A 15,342-nucleotide genomic window follows, 5' to 3' on the forward strand; every position below is an offset into this window, starting at 1 on the left:
GGCATAGGATGGGACTTAGGAAATTGTCCTGGCTAAGGATCTTTTTGAAAGTTCAGGTGTCCTCTTCTCCCAGATATAATGTCTGCTAGGAGTGGTGTGGCCTAGGGAGGCTGGCATAATTGGCAAGCCAGAAGGGAAGAGAAGCAGTTCTTCAGAGAAACAGGAGTGCATAGAAATTGGGGGCCCTCAAGGGCCTGGGTTCCAGGGGTGGGGGGCAATTAAAGAACCCTAGTGGGAAGAGGCTGGGAGGGAAGTATCTGTTTAGAGGTAAGAAAGACCCCAAAGGCTCAAGATTAAGACCTCAATGTGAAAAGCAGAGGCTGTGGGAGGATCACTCCTTCCTTTCCCAAGCTGTTTTTTTTTTTTTTTTTTTTTTTTTTAAGACAATGAAAACCCACTGAGATTCTTTTTGATGTTGAGTAGGTGGGAGATTGATGCTTAGCTGTAACCAAGGCAGACTTCCTAGCAGCCACAGTACACCACCAGATGGCCAGGAGTACCAGGGATGGAGGGGAGGGTTATATAGAGAAGGGAGTATTGCACATGGGACCGCTGAATGCTCATAAAGGACTAATTAACTGGTTTGCCTAGGTTGGTTGGAGGGCAGGGATTGCCACCTATTGGCTAAATAGGTGGGTAGATCCAATGCTAGACAATTTTTTAAATGCAGATAGGTAAAAAGAAAAATATATATATATAACCCATAATTCCACCACTCACAGATAATAATTTTTTAACTTTTTGATGTTTCTTTTCTATGCATATACATCACTTAATTAGGACCATATCATATGTATATAGCTTTTTTGCATTAGTTTTTTTTCAATTTCATATTGTAAACATTTTCATATCATTAAAAAATTGTCCAAAAACAATTTTAATGGCTGTATTTCATTTTCTGCCTGACAATAATTTAAACATTTCCCTAGAGTTGGACCTTAAGTTTCCCAAATTTTAACTGTGTGATAAACATTGCAATGATGAACAACTTTGTGCATACATATTTTTCTGTCAGTGGTTTTTAGAAGAACAATTTCCTGAAGGTGGATTACTGAGTCAATTAGTAAGAACCTTTTTGAGACTCTTGATTAAATATTACTAAATGGCTTTTAGAGCAATTCAATGTTTATGGCCACCAGTTGTGTTTGTGTGTGTGTGTCCCCCATTTTATTCACCTTGCTTGCTCTGTTAGATATGTATTTGTTTGCTATTTTTGATAGGCAAACATTATCTTCTTCATAGATCCCCCCACCCCCTATGTGTACAGAAGTCTTTTTTTTTTTCAGTGCTGGTGATTGAACCCAGGTCTCTGAAAAGTGCTAGGCAAGAGCTCTGAGCTACACCTTTAGCTCAAGACCCACTTTTTTTTTTTTTAAGTTTGGGGTGAGGAGTAGATCAGGGGTCAGTGGGGTGGACACCAGAGGGTAGGTACAGAATAGGGTTCAGAGTCCAGAATCCAGGGTGGGGAGAGAAGAGAAAGCCAACTTTGGGAAGGAACTCTGTGGGGGAGGTGAGAACTGGGAGGAGCTGGACAAAGAGCTTAGAACAACTGGGTGTGGGGGCAAAGGGCTCCCACAAGGGAGAGAATAGGGAAGAGACTAATTGCTCATACACTAATTACATTCAATGAAGTTCCCTTTAGGTAGGATTCTCTTCCCACTCCCAAGGGGCAGAAAATCCTACCTAGTTGGATAGGGTGTCTGCAGTCCTGCAAAGAATCAAACTCCACTTCTTTATGGAATGCAAGATGAATCAATAGGATGTCAATAAGGATCCAAAGCCCCAAACCAAAGCAATGATAATACATGATCATAGTAGTAACTATAGGCTAGACACAGTTCTAAGCACTTAATTTATATTAACTCATTTATCTTAATCATCATATAAAGCAGGTATTCTTAAACTTACAATGAATGATGAAACATAAGCACAGAGAAGTAACTTGTTCAGTGTCATTCAGGAAGTAGGCGGAGGAATCGGAATTTGAACCCATTCATTCCTGCTTCAGACTTTAAGCTCATTAACTATCAAATATATAAATTAATGTCGGAAGGGAAGGTAGCATTGCAGGGCACACCCTGACTACCAATGCCTGCCAGAAAAAAAAAAAAAAAATAGACGACCCAGGTGAGAATGCGAAGAATGCAGAAACAGAACTTCTCAAAGTGAATCCCAGGTCGAAATAACTTCATTGGGCCTTGCCTATGTGCCAGGCATTGTGCAGAGGGGCTTCACAACATTCCTCACAATAACCCCTGTGAGTGAGGTACATTCATTACCTCCAGCCCATTTTACTGATGAGGAAGCTGACTCTTGGAACTTGCCAAGACCCAGGGGCCGGCCAGGCCAAATGTGGCGTGGACGCCCACGTGGCGGCCGGGAAGAGGAAAAATGGCGGGGGCGGGGCCGCCGGGCGTGGACGGAGGGGGCGGGGCCACGGACCTGGCGGGGCCTACGGCTGCCGAGGCTGGCGCGGCGCCGGCGGGGTGTCGGTGGGGTAGCACCTGTTGCGTGACTCCCCCACAGTCCAACCGTGGGAGTCGGATCCCGAATGTCCAGGGAGTGTTGAAAGAAGCCTAGACGAGTTCCGGGTACCGTTCTCTGGTGAGCACGTGGTCTGCCCGCTTCTGAGTGCAGGACTGGGGGTCGGGACTCCGGGGTCTCAGAGGCCAGTCCGGCTGCCGTCGTCGGCGGGGATCCGTTTCCAGCCAACTAGCAATTTTGAAAAACTGCCTTACTTCCCCCTTCTCAGGGCCCGGGTGGGGGCCCTTGGAGCAAGTTGGCTGGGTTTGGGCCCCATCCCCTCTCCTCTCCCTCACCACCCGGCCTTCCCTTCTGTGCAGACCCTCGTGGGAGACTCCCAGGTGCCCCGCGGGACTCTGCCAGCATGGCCTCAGGTAAGTGTATGCGCTTGTGTTGCGGGAGGGAGTCTGGGACAGAGAAGTGCTGTGGCCAGGGCGACAAGAGGGTGGGGGTCTCAGTGCATCACAGCCTACAGAACTCAGGGACGGCGACCAACTCCTTCTGGAAGGGCCTGGGGAAGCTGAGCCTGAATGTGCAAAGACTGAAGACCAGTCAGGAAGAGTCTGGGGTCTTTTCCCTGGATCCCAGACTTGCCCCTGCCTCTTGGCCTCCCTGCTTTCTTAGAAGGCCGTTTCTGCTGGACAGTGGAATTTTCCCAGGACAGGCCCCTCCCTTCTGGACTGGGATTCTCAGTTCTTCACTCTCCTCCCAGAGCTGGACTACCCCTGGAACTGGGGGTCGGGTGGAGAAGAAAAAGGGGAACTCTGTCCCAGAGGCACTGGGTTTTCTCCAGTACACTTGCGCTGCCCCTAGAGCAGTGTGCTCTGAGCTTGGAGGAGCTCAGGCTGGATTTCCTGTTTATTATTATTATTTTTTTCTGCCAGGCTGGCTGGACCAGATAGCCTGGACTTTGGCCCATTTGCTTTAGAGTCTGGGCAAAGGATGAGGGTTCCTGAGCCGGGTTAGTGCAGAGCTGGGGGCTGGCCCTGACACATCTTATTTTATCCACCGTAACACCCATCAGGCACAGCCACCATCAGTCACGTCACTGCGGGGACCGAGGAGGGAGGGGAGGAATAAGGGGCAGGGATGGAGGCCCCACTCGGCGAGGTTGCCTAGACAACATCGGCAATCGTGGCCAGGGCCTCTTCCGCCTGCGGGGTGCTGCTTCCTGCATCAGTCACTCCCGCTGGGGGCGGGGCGGAGGAAGGGGTTGGATGTGGCAGAGCCGGGGCCCAGCCGGTGCTGCTCAGACTCCTTCGTTGTCGCCTTGGCCCTAGCCATGGCATCGTATTCATCTGGCCCTGGCAAGTCCAAGGCCAAATATCCCTTTAAGAAGCGGGCCAGCCTGCAGTCCGCAGCTGCAGTTCCAGGTGAGTGTGTGCTTGTTTCTGGCCTCAGGCAACTGGCTCTGCCCCAGCACCTTCTGCCCAGGTCACTGCCCCTCTCAGGAAGGGGCCCTTTTCCTGCACTCTTTCTGCAGTGGTGCCCCTTGATCTCGGTCCCAGAGATGTCTGGCTTGGGAGGTGGTGTGCAGAGAGAGACTGGGTGGGGATGACCGAGGTTTCTATGTCAGGGATGCTGTCCTCTGTAACAAGGAGTGGGTGTGGGTGTGGGTGCAGCAAGAGGTGTGTGTGCACACATGTCTGCTTGTGCAGATGCTAGGACTGCGTGTGAAGTGTGTGTGTGAATGGAGTGGGGGTGTGTGGGACTGACTGGTTTATGGACTGGCCACCCTGATTGGTGCTTGTGTCTTTCCCAGGCAGACTCAGGCTGTACTCCTGTGGCTGGTCTATCTTTCCAGGACCCCAGATCTAGGATTCCCTCCCTGGGGTTCTGACATCTGGGCACATCCATTGCTGGCCAGCATTCCAGAGCTCCAGGCTTGACTCTCTCTGCCTTCTGTTGTTTGCTTGTTCCTGGCCTGTGTTGTGAGCCTCCTTAGGAGAGTGCTGCCCTTGGGGCAGACCTATGTGCTTTGTACTTTGCATCCTTTGGTTTGGTTCTCATTCTCTGGGCACCTCTGCACTGTTTGGAGCCCGTAGTGTGATATGGTTGTGCTCATCTCAGTGAGGGCTCAACCTCCTGGGTGAGTGCTTACTGAGGACAGATTCCAGCAGGCAGGAACCTGCTGTCTGCTGCCTCTAGGCCTTGTGGCTAAGCAATGACCCCACTTTGGTGACCAGATCATACCAACCCTCCCAACCGCGGGCAGTAGTTCGTACCTATAGCCCAATTATAGGTATGGGGGTGGTACCAGGTGGCCAGAATCTTGGAGTTGATGGAGTAGCCCTCTCTGGTTTTGGTTGACTAACGTGTGAGTGTGGGTATGGATGTGTGACACTATCGTCAGGAGCCTCTGGCACAAGTCCCAGGAGGAGAGACAAGCAGGTGCTGTCTTCTTGGCCTGGCCTCAGAGACTGTCCCCTTCCAGTATTTTCTTGTGCTATTGAAGATGCCTGGTTTGAAGTTTGTAATGTCCTGAGGGTCTGTTTCTCTGTGCCATTCAGAAGGTATATGCCCTGAGGCTAGCTCTGTATATGCTACCTTTCTGTTGAACCAGGTGGTGGCCAGGTGGTGAGAGCATCTGATACTTGGGGCCCCAGCCTGCCAAGGCAGTGAGTGGGGGGCTCCTGGTTTAGGGGGGGTAACAGGTGGCCAGAATTTTGGAATTGGTGAAGTAGCCCTCTGATTTTGGTTGACTAACTTGTGAGTGTGGGTGTAGATGTGTGGCACTGTGGTCAGGAACCTCTGGCACAAGTCCCAGGAGAAGAGACCAGTAGGTGCTATCTTCTAGGGCTGGCCTCAGAGATCATGGAGGTTACTGCCTGTGTGTCACCTCTAGTGAACCCCAGGTGGCTCTGCAGTGGCCTGGCAGGCAAGGGTGGCACTGCCTGCTGGAACCTGTTCTGCACACCCCAGCGTTGCTGTGCAGTCCCCAGGTCACCCTGCTAGGAGAGAGGATAAGATTAGGACCTTTGACTCTACTCCTGCTGAACCAGCACAGACCAGCCCTGGAAGCCTATGATCTACTCTTCTTGAGGGGTTAGAAGTGTTCTGGGACCTTATCTGGGGAATAGTATATAGGCTCCAGGCTCTTGGGCAAGCAAAGACCTTACACCCTGAGGGTGGGGTAGGTGCCCATCTTTTCTTCTTCTTCCTACTGTGCCTTCTTCCAGGTAAGACATGGTGTCATACCATCTCTGCCCCTGTCAAGTTTTGCTTTCTTCACTGTGCTTCTTTGCTCAACTGCCTTGGTCTTGGCCTAGGACTTTATAGAACATGTGCAGAGCATTTTCTCTGTGAGCCCTGGGGCTGTGGCTAGGCAGTGCAGGGGCCCCTTCTCATTGTTTACAGTCCACATTCAGAGAGAGAAGCCATGTCATATGTGAGTCCTCTAAATGCTAGTGCCCTTTCCCAAAGCTCTCCTCCTGGAGGGTTTGTCCTGATCCTGACAATTAGATGTAGAACAGGAGTTGGAGGTTTGGGGGCCATAAAGCCTCAGTATCTGGCTCCTACTCAGAGTGGGCCACTCCCCCAGCTGTTAGACAGCTCTTCTTCCCACAGAGACCTTTTTTTCCTCCTGAATGACCCCTTAGTCAGGGCCAAGAGGATAGTGGTGGGCAGAGGAAGCTGACCTGGGGTTGCTGGTTTCAGAGAGGAAGAGAGCTGCTGTCCCTTCTTTTCTTTCTTCCTACCCTTTGGCCAGCCAGCCCTTGCCTGCTTCTGTCCCCTAGGGCAGTGGTTTTAAGGAGGCTTAGCCCCTCCCTGCCGGCCTGCCCTGGCCGTGTCAGCCTGCCTTGCTTCTTCTCCCCCTTGGGAGCCCTACTTCTGGCTAGGCCACCCCAGTCCTTTAGAGTTTAAGCCTCCTACAGTTCTGGACTTTGTCTTATCTCCCAAATCTGATGTTCCTTCCCTGGGTTTCTGGGCCCACCCTGAGCTCCCCCAACTCTCTACTCTGGCCATCCAGGGTCTCCCCTGCTTGCAGCTGCACTTGGTACAGCCCGTGCCGGCCCCTGAGCTGTCCTGGGGGACTGGCTGCAGCTTCACTCGGCAAACAGGCGGGCAAGGGGCACAGGGCTGCTGGCTGGAGCAGCCTGAACTCTGCAGGTAGGGTTCAGGCAGAACCAAGGTGAGCAGGGGAGGTGGTCTTGGATCTGGGACAGTCACCTCTTTCTTCCCTTTGTCCAGCTTGGAATCAGACCTAGAGTACTGGGAAATGGGCACAGAAACCTTAAGGCATGCTACCTGGGCAGAGCCTTTAATCCCTCCCCAAGTTAGGATAGAGAGGAGAGAGAGGGTGCTGGAGGGGTACACCCTGCACAGCTGTCTGGGAGAGCCAAATTGTCTGTGAAGAGCTCCGTACTGGGGAGGCTGGGCTTCTGAGCCCAGGGAGGGTCCTTCCTGGTGGGCCGAGAGCTCAGTCAGTCCCATAAAGGAATAGCTCCAAGGCCCTTCAAGTCGTGTCCTTATGCACATGAAGAGTTTTGCTCTTACTGGAGAAAGACCCCTGGCCTTTGAGGCTCCCTTCCCCAGGGCTCTCCACGGGGCCTCCGGCCCAGATCCTGGGGCCTCTGAGTGGCGCAGACTGTTTGTGGCAGCTTCCTTTGGAGGGGCAGCCAGCAGTGGGAGGGGCAGGTTGGGGCCAAGCCACATCTTGGCAGCCCTGGGGTCCTGGGGAGAGGGCAGGCCTCCAGGGAGAAGCCAGGGTTCCCTGCCAACCAGGCCTTTCCCTTCCCTGAGGACTGGTTCCCTAGGTCAGAGCTGAGTGCCTGCTGTGGCCTCCCCTGTGCCCTGTAGGTCTGGGATTGCAGGGGGCCTCTGGCCCCTCTGAGTAGACGATCTGCTATTCCAAGGGCCGGTCTGATCCTGGATCAGCTGCTCTGGAAGCTGTGGGCTAGAATCCTGGGTGTAGCCAGCCACCTGGTCCTTACTGAGTGCCTGCTGTATGTCTCTCTGTGTGTGTCTCTGTAGTGTATACACATGTACACGTGTGTCTGCCTCTGGGGGATAACATGGTAGATTCTCATGACCCCAGGGAATGCGCCCTTATCTGGGCCTCAGGTGAATTGAATTAATCCACTTGTCCTGGGGCAGATGCAGGACCTCCACCCTGAGCCTGGGATGGTGAGGGGTCCTTCCTTGTACTGGGCTGTGGGTGAGGTCCTTCAGGAGCCACTCACAGGCACCTTCCTCAGCCTCTGTGGGGGGACTTTCCACGGTCCAGGCCCTGGATTCCCTCAGGGACTGGCCTGGGGCAAGCAGCAGCCCTTGGCTTCCAGGGCACCCAGGCCCTGCCCATCCCCACCCTTGACCCTGACATCACTGTCTCTGCAGAGGCTCGGGGTGGTCTGGGGGCCCCTCCGCTGCAGTCTGCCCGATCCCTGCCGGGCCCCGCCCCCTGCCTCAAGCACTTCCCGCTCGACCTGCGTACGTCTATGGATGGCAAATGCAAGGAGATTGCCGAGGTATCGCCTGGCACCCCCCTCCCCTCACCCCATGCCCTGCCTCTGTTCCCACACCCCTCTGTCTCAGCTGCCTCACCTCAAGCTTGGCTGTCCCTGATCCTCAGTCTCTCCCAGGAACCCCAGCTCCTGCTGCCCACACCCACGCCCAGATTCTGCAGGGGAGGGCTGGGGCTGAGGGCCCAAAGGAGAGGCCCCCTGCCTGACCTGTGTTGCCTCCCTCCTGCCAGGAGCTGTTCAGCCGCTCGCTGGCTGAGAGTGAGCTCCGAAGCGCCCCATATGAGTTCCCTGAGGAGAGCCCCATTGAGCAGCTGGAGGAGCGGCGGCAGCGGCTGGAGCGGCAGATCAGCCAGGATGTCAAGTGAGCCTGGCGCAGAGCCTGCCCAGTGCCCCTCTGGCTTCTTTCTTGTTCCATCCTCCCTTTGGGATCTACCTGGGAGCACAGGCTGTTAGGTTCTGGTTTTGTCTTCTGACCACTGGGGTGGCCTGGAATATGCTGTTTAACTTCAGGGTCTGCTTTCTTACCTCCAAGGTCGGGTGAGCACAGCATAGGGTCCTATAGTCTTGCCTGTGAGGATCACATGTGACAACCTCTGCATAGCACCTAGTGCAGTACTGGAGCCTGGGAGCCAGAGCCACCCTCCTATTCTTCTGACCTCTTTCTCCTCTTTCCTCTAGGCTGGAGCCAGACATCCTGCTTCGGGCCAAGCAAGATTTCCTGAAGACGGACAGTGACTCAGACCTACAGTGAGCAGGGCAGGGGTTCACACACAGGGGAGGTGGAGCTGGGGCCTGGCTGCACGAAGTGGGCTCCAGCCCCTCCCTTGTATGCCTCCCCCCTCCTGTAGGCTTTATAAGGAACAAGGTGAAGGCCAGGGGGACAGGGGCCTTCGGGAGCGTGATGTGCTGGAGAGGGAATTTCAACGGGTCACCATTTCCGGAGAGGAGAAGTGTGGGGTGAGTGTGGGGCGGGGTTTTGGATTTCCATCTCTTTCTGTCATGTCCTAGGGAGCTCCCAGGCTGGGGAATCTCCCAGTCTGGGGAGCTGAGGATAAGGCCTGCAGAAAGTGTTTCTCATTCCTAACAGCTGGCGGGACAGAGGGTCTGGCTGGGAGCTCCCTGATATGCTGGGACCAGAGTGGGCTACCTGTTCCTGGGTCTAGGCCTGCAGGAGGTGGGGATGTTGTGAGGTCTGGGGAAAGCCACAGGGAAGAGGTGCTCGTGAGTCTTGAGTCTGGGTCAGAGACTGAGGAGAGTGACTGCTTGTGTTCCCCCCCAGGTGCCATTCACAGACCTACTGGATGCAGCCAAGAGTGTGGTGCGGGCATTATTTATCCGGGAGAAGTACATGGCCCTGTCGCTGCAGAGCTTCTGCCCCACCACCCGCCGCTACTTGCAGCAGCTGGCAGAGAAGCCCCTGGAGACACGGACCTTTGAGCAGGGCCCTGACACCCCTGTGTCTGCTGGTGGGACTCTTATCCCTGATGTTCCCCAAGTGTCCTGGGCTCCTGCCTTGCCCATGTCTCCCCATACCCAGGATAATTCCAGCTTCTTGAACACCCAGAGGGTAGAAGTTAGAGCTGGAGCTGCACTCTAGGACCTTTTTTTTTAAATATTTTTTTAGTTGTCAATGGACCTTATTCATTTATTTATTTATTTATTTATTTATTTATTTATTTATTTATTTATTTGTACGTGGTGCTGAGAATTGAACCAGTGCCTCACACATGCTAGGCAAGCGCTCTACCACTGAGCCACCACCCCAGCCCTCCCTCTGGGATCTTTGATGGATGTCTCATTCCCTCTAGAGCTTCTGGGCTGGGTAGCAGCTGATCTGGAGGAACCCTGGTCCTAACTCCACCGTTTCCATCCTTACAGATGCCCCAGTGCACCCCCCTGCTCTGGAACAGCACCCATACGAGCACTGTGAGCCGAGCACCATGCCTGGGGACCTGGGCTTGGGTCTGCGTATGGTGCGTGGCGTGGTGCATGTCTATACTCGCAGGGATCCTGATGAACAGTAAGATGGGTGTGGTGTGCTAGGGGTTGGGGGAGATGACATCTGGGAGGTGCATGGCTTCCTTTCCTTACCCAAGCTTCCCCACTTGCAGTTGCTCTGAGGTGGAGCTTCCATACCCAGACCTACAGGAATTTGTGGCTGATGTCAATGTGCTGATGGCTCTGATTATCAATGGCCCCATGTGAGTTCTTTCTGGTCACTCTGCTTGCTTCCTAGCCCAGATTCTCCAGCCCTAGCACTGCCCTGTTCTGTCCCATATCTGTTACCTGGGCTCTGGTCTCCCCACCCCACCCCAGTCACCAAGTCCTTGACCTTCCCTCAGTCTGCAGCCCTCTTGGCCGCCTCTGTCCTGGACCTTCCTGCCTCTTCTTGGGCTCTGCTGCCTGGGCTCTACCCAGGTTCCTCCCTCAGGGCCTGAGTCCCTGCCTTGCTGCCTTCCTACTGCCCAGAAAATCATTCTGCTATCGCCGGCTACAGTACCTGAGCTCCAAGTTCCAGATGCATGTACTGCTTAACGAAATGAAGGAACTGGCTGCTCAGAAGAAAGTGCCACACCGAGATTTCTACAACATCCGCAAGGTGGGTCTTCACCTGTGGCCCTCTTTGTGTCCTGACTGTGCACCTCTACCCAGCCTCCCTATCCAGGGCCTGGGATCCCCACTCAGCATCCAATATGGGGAGCCCTCTCCCATCTCACTGCGCTGGCCCTAGACCCTCTGGGCATTTGGTAGGCTCAGCAGTGCCCTGTTCCACTCTAGGTGGACACACACATCCATGCCTCGTCCTGCATGAACCAGAAACATCTGCTGCGCTTCATCAAGCGGGCAATGAAGCGGCACCTGGAGGAGATTGTGCATGTGGAGCAGGGCCGTGAGCAGACTCTGCGGGAAGTCTTCGAGAGCATGAATCTCACTGCCTATGACCTGAGTGTGGACACACTTGACGTGCACGCGGTCTGTCCCCATGCATGAGCTGGGGGGTTGGGTTAGTGCAGGAAGTGAGGGTCAGGGGTGACCTGGGCCTGCCTATCTCCCCCCAGGATAGAAACACCTTCCACCGCTTTGACAAGTTCAATGCCAAATACAACCCTATTGGGGAGTCTGTCCTCCGAGAGATCTTCATCAAGACCGACAACAGGGTTTCTGGGAAGTACTTTGCTCACATCATCAAGGTATGGAGGCAGCCTAACCTACTGAGCTGCAAGCCTGGGTATAGGTGGGGTGAGGGGACAAGGGACTTAAGAGGCCTGACTGAACATGCGTGGCAGGTGTGCAGAGGGTGGGAGAGGAGCCTGGGTGTGGCAGCTATTCTGCACATGTCTAGGAGGTGATGTCCGACCTGGAGGAAAGCAAATACCAGAATGCAGAGTTGCGGCTATCCATTTACGGGCGCTCGAGGGATGAGTGGGACAAGTTGGCACGCTGGGCCGTGACTCACCGAGTGCATTCTCCTAATGTGCGCTGGCTCGTGCAGGTGCCCCGCCTCTTGTGAGTGTCCCTTGAAATGGGAGGAAATACCAGGGCTGTATTCAAGGGGGCCAGTCCTGCCTCCTGTCCTCCTGGGACTGGAAACCTCTCCTTGCCCAGCTGAGCCCTCCAAGTACAAGGAGAGGCCTCCCCGGCCCATCCACAGTCTATCCAACCTGACCACCCTGGCATCCCCACTTTCCCAGTGTAGTTCACACATGCTTCTGTGTTCTTGGGCCAGGTCTGACCCTTACCTTCTTTCTGGGTTAACTCCTATTGGCTCTGACCGATTGTCTCACCTACAGTGATGTGTACCGCACCAAGGGCCAGCTGGCCAACTTCCAGGAGATGCTGGAGAACATCTTCTTGCCATTGTTTGAGGCTACTGTGCACCCTGCCAGCCACCCGGAGCTGCACCTTTTTCTGGAGCATGTGAGGGAAGGGTGGCAGGGGCTGGGTGTGGGCAGGACAGCCAGGCTCAGGCCCAGCCACCAGCTTTGGGATTGACCACGAATTCCTATACCAGGTGGATGGTTTTGACAGCGTGGATGATGAATCCAAGCCTGAGAACCATGTCTTCAATCTGGAGAGCCCCCTCCCTGAGGCTTGGGTGGAGGAAGACAACCCACCCTATGCATACTACCTGTACTACACCTTCGCCAACATGGCCATGTTGAACCACCTGCGCAGGTACCTGTGCCACCCAGTGCTGATCCTCTGCTAGAGGTCACGTGTGTGCCGAGGTGGGGCTGTGGAGCTGACCCTGTCTTCATGCCCCCCCAGGCAGAGGGGTTTCCACACGTTCGTGCTGAGGCCACACTGTGGGGAGGCTGGGCCCATCCACCACCTGGTATCAGCCTTCATGCTGGCGGAAAACATCTCCCATGGGCTGCTTCTACGCAAGGTCAGGGTCTACACCCCAGGCTCCTCTCACAGTTGTTTACCTTCCTTTGAACCTTTGGACTCTTTCAGCAACTGGTCCTCCTCACCCTGACCCACAATCGGATCCCTCCTTCCCACTGTAACTAATGTTCTCTACCCTAGACTAGGCCCTTCCAGGCTAGGCCCCTACTTGGGTTCTGGCTATAACTTGAATTCTCAAATCAGGTCTAACCTGGACCCATCCTCCAACATGCACTACCTGCTACTGTGGCCCAGACCCCCCCATCCCCCAACCAAGCATTCTCTTCTCTGCTTCAAAGCCATCTAAATGGTCCTCCCTCTTTTGTGTCTGCCCAGGCCCCAGTCCTGCAGTACCTGTATTACCTGGCCCAGATTGGCATTGCTATGTCCCCGCTCAGCAACAATAGCCTCTTCCTCAGCTACCATCGGAACCCACTACCTGAGTACTTGTCCCGTGGCCTCATGGTGTCGCTTTCTACTGATGATCCTCTACAGTTTCACTTCACCAAGGTCAGAGATCAGCAGGCAACTTGGGACACTAGGGTATCTGGGTTGGTGCTGCCTCCTGCTGGGGTCATGCTACAGCCTAAGTGGAAGTTCTACAGGATAGGATGGGAGCAGGGAGGGGCTGCAGGGCCAGGTGCACCTATCTGAGGAATCCTGGCCTATGCAGGAGCCGTTGATGGAGGAATACAGCATTGCCACTCAAGTGTGGAAGCTCAGCTCCTGTGACATGTGTGAGCTGGCCCGCAACAGTGTGCTCATGAGTGGATTCTCACACAAGGTACTAATACCTGCCTACCTGGGCCTTGACTCTGCCTTTCTCTTCCCTTCCTCCGCATTTGGGGTCCTGACCTTGTCCCTGGGATGATTGGGAGTAGGCTGCAGCCCTGCCCATTACTCACATGTCCTGCAGGTAAAGAGCCACTGGCTGGGACCCAACTATACCAAGGAGGGCCCTGAGGGCAATGACATCCGCCGCACCAATGTGCCAGACATACGTGTGGGCTACCGTCATGAGACTCTGTGCCAGGAGCTGGCACTTATTACACAGGCCGTCCAGAGTGAGATGCTGGAGACCATCCCGGAGGAGGCGGGTGTTGCCATAAGTCCAGGGCCTCAGTGAGCCTGGCCCTTGTGGTGCCCACCCCATCTCAGCACCTTGACCATGTGTTGTTTTCAGACCCCTCCCATCCTGTTGTACTCTGCATGTCTCCATCCTTCTTTGTTTCTGTTCTGCATGTCTCTGACCATGTGCTGTCCCTGGGCCATCTCAGTGAACATGATGCTCAGGAATTTGCTTTACTGTTGTTTGACTCAGGTGGTACCCGATGGCCAAGATTTAAGGGCTGGCCCCACTGGTGGCCCTGTCCTAGGATCCTCAGAAACCTGGCTGTCCTTTGGGTACCTCTAAGTGTCCACAGGGACTTGGAAGGGTTGGCCCCTTTAGCTAACCAAGGTTGAACCAATCAACCAAGGCAAGAGGAGCTGGCCCCTTTTGCCCCTGGGGGCCTGCCTGGGCAAATCCGAGCTTTGGCTAAAGTTGTAGTCCCCTGTCCTGTTATGTGACTGAGGGGCCGTTGAGAGGGCCCTGTACACTCTGCTGTAGGCACAGGTTCCTGAGGCCCTGTGAAACTCCAGCAGCCATGTCCTAGGCAGAGGTGGGCTTGAGCTCGCTCAGAGCCTGGACTGCCTGGCCTGAGGTGATTGGACTTGGGCCTTGGAGGTGCTGGACCACTGCCTCTGCCAAGTCACTGCCCAGCAGCCTTTTCCGTTTGTTCCCTGATCCATGTGCTTCTCTGGTGTTAGCTTCCTATGCCTCTGTGGGAGGGGGTAACTGCCCTATGCTGTGTCTGGGGCCACTGCAGCTGGAGGGTGCTGGATCTGCCACTAGCCCTGGGGGTGTATCCGTTTTGTAATCCCCAGATCTTTGACCAGCCCAGGATCCCAGCTGGCCCCCTATGTTATGTTCTGGACCGAGGCCTTTGCTGTGAAAAGCAGTGTTTCATATGACCCATCTTTCCTAGTGCATGAGAAATAAAGGTTATTTAAGTAACAAGGCAGGAGGAGTCTCTGTTGGGAGAGGGAGAGCTGTTGGGGGTGCTGTGGTTGGGTGCCAGGGACATGGAGGGCCAGCACATTCTGATGGGAGTGGCTTGTACACTTGGACATGGACAGAGGGAGCTATAGGACAGAAGAGATGCCCAGTGGGCCTTCATCCAACTTGCCTCCTCTGAGTCTGGCCCCAGGTCTGGGGCACATTCGTGTCACACCAGTTTGAAAGATGATGGCCCTTCCTACCTTTTATTTCGTGTGCATTTGCAGCCCGGTTGATGTGAGCATACACCCTTACAAGCCACCTGAGATCAGGACTTCTGAGACATCAGGATCTGGGGAGGTTGTTTAAAATGCCCTTTCTAGGTCCCACCTTTAGAGATCCTGATTCAGAGGTGGAAGTTGTGGTGCAGATACCAGCAATGCCCCCACAGATTCAGGGCTTCAAACCCAGCCTTAAGCAATTCTGCTTGTGTCTTGCGCCCACTGCACTGTTTTCAGAGCACCTCCTTGGCATGGAGGCTGCTGGAGCCTTTTGTCTGTATGAGGAAGGGAATTGTAATGTGCCCTGGGCTGTGCAGGGCCCTGGGTGGGCAACAGGGAGGCCTGTCATGGTTGCTGCTTGGCAGGGAAGGAACTGGGGGCTGGCTGCCTCAGAAACAATCAGCCCTAAAATAGCTCGAGGCTATAATTGAGGGTCTGGATGCTGGAGGCTGTGGGCCTCTCCTCCCCTCTGTCAGTGGTTCTGCCCCTTCTGGCCTCTCTTGGCAGGCGATGAGTGCTTGTGCACCTGGCCCCAGCCTCCCCAGCAGGTGCCCTGGGCACCCTGGGCAGAGCTCTCCTGATCCTCCTGCCTCCCAAAGGCTGCCAGCCAGGCCTCTGGTGAGGACCCAGGGCCCCTGTATACAGA

At 54.5% G+C, this 15,342-nt stretch overlaps 1 protein-coding gene across 1 annotated transcript; it reads left to right on the forward strand.

Moving 5' to 3' along the window:
• The first annotated feature begins 2,462 nt into the window (after nucleotides 1-2,462).
• Ampd2 (adenosine monophosphate deaminase 2) lies at nucleotides 2,463-14,436 on the forward strand. The gene is made up of 19 exons (XM_026402780.2): nucleotides 2,463-2,604; nucleotides 2,844-2,897; nucleotides 7,861-7,991; nucleotides 8,219-8,349; nucleotides 8,667-8,735; nucleotides 8,837-8,945; nucleotides 9,268-9,454; nucleotides 9,867-10,008; nucleotides 10,100-10,189; nucleotides 10,458-10,587; nucleotides 10,767-10,961; nucleotides 11,048-11,179; nucleotides 11,332-11,495; nucleotides 11,780-11,906; nucleotides 12,001-12,164; nucleotides 12,258-12,378; nucleotides 12,714-12,887; nucleotides 13,051-13,161; nucleotides 13,294-14,436. The coding sequence occupies exons 2-19, from the start codon at nucleotides 2,888-2,890 to the stop codon at nucleotides 13,501-13,503; spliced, it is 2,397 nt and encodes a 798-aa protein (XP_026258565.2). The 5' UTR covers nucleotides 2,463-2,604; nucleotides 2,844-2,887; the 3' UTR covers nucleotides 13,504-14,436.
• Nucleotides 14,437-15,342: the final 906 nt, after the last annotated feature.

The sequence above is a fragment of the Urocitellus parryii genome, chromosome 11 (genome assembly GCF_045843805.1).
Source record: "Urocitellus parryii isolate mUroPar1 chromosome 11, mUroPar1.hap1, whole genome shotgun sequence".
NCBI classification, from domain to species: domain Eukaryota; kingdom Metazoa; phylum Chordata; class Mammalia; order Rodentia; family Sciuridae; genus Urocitellus; species Urocitellus parryii.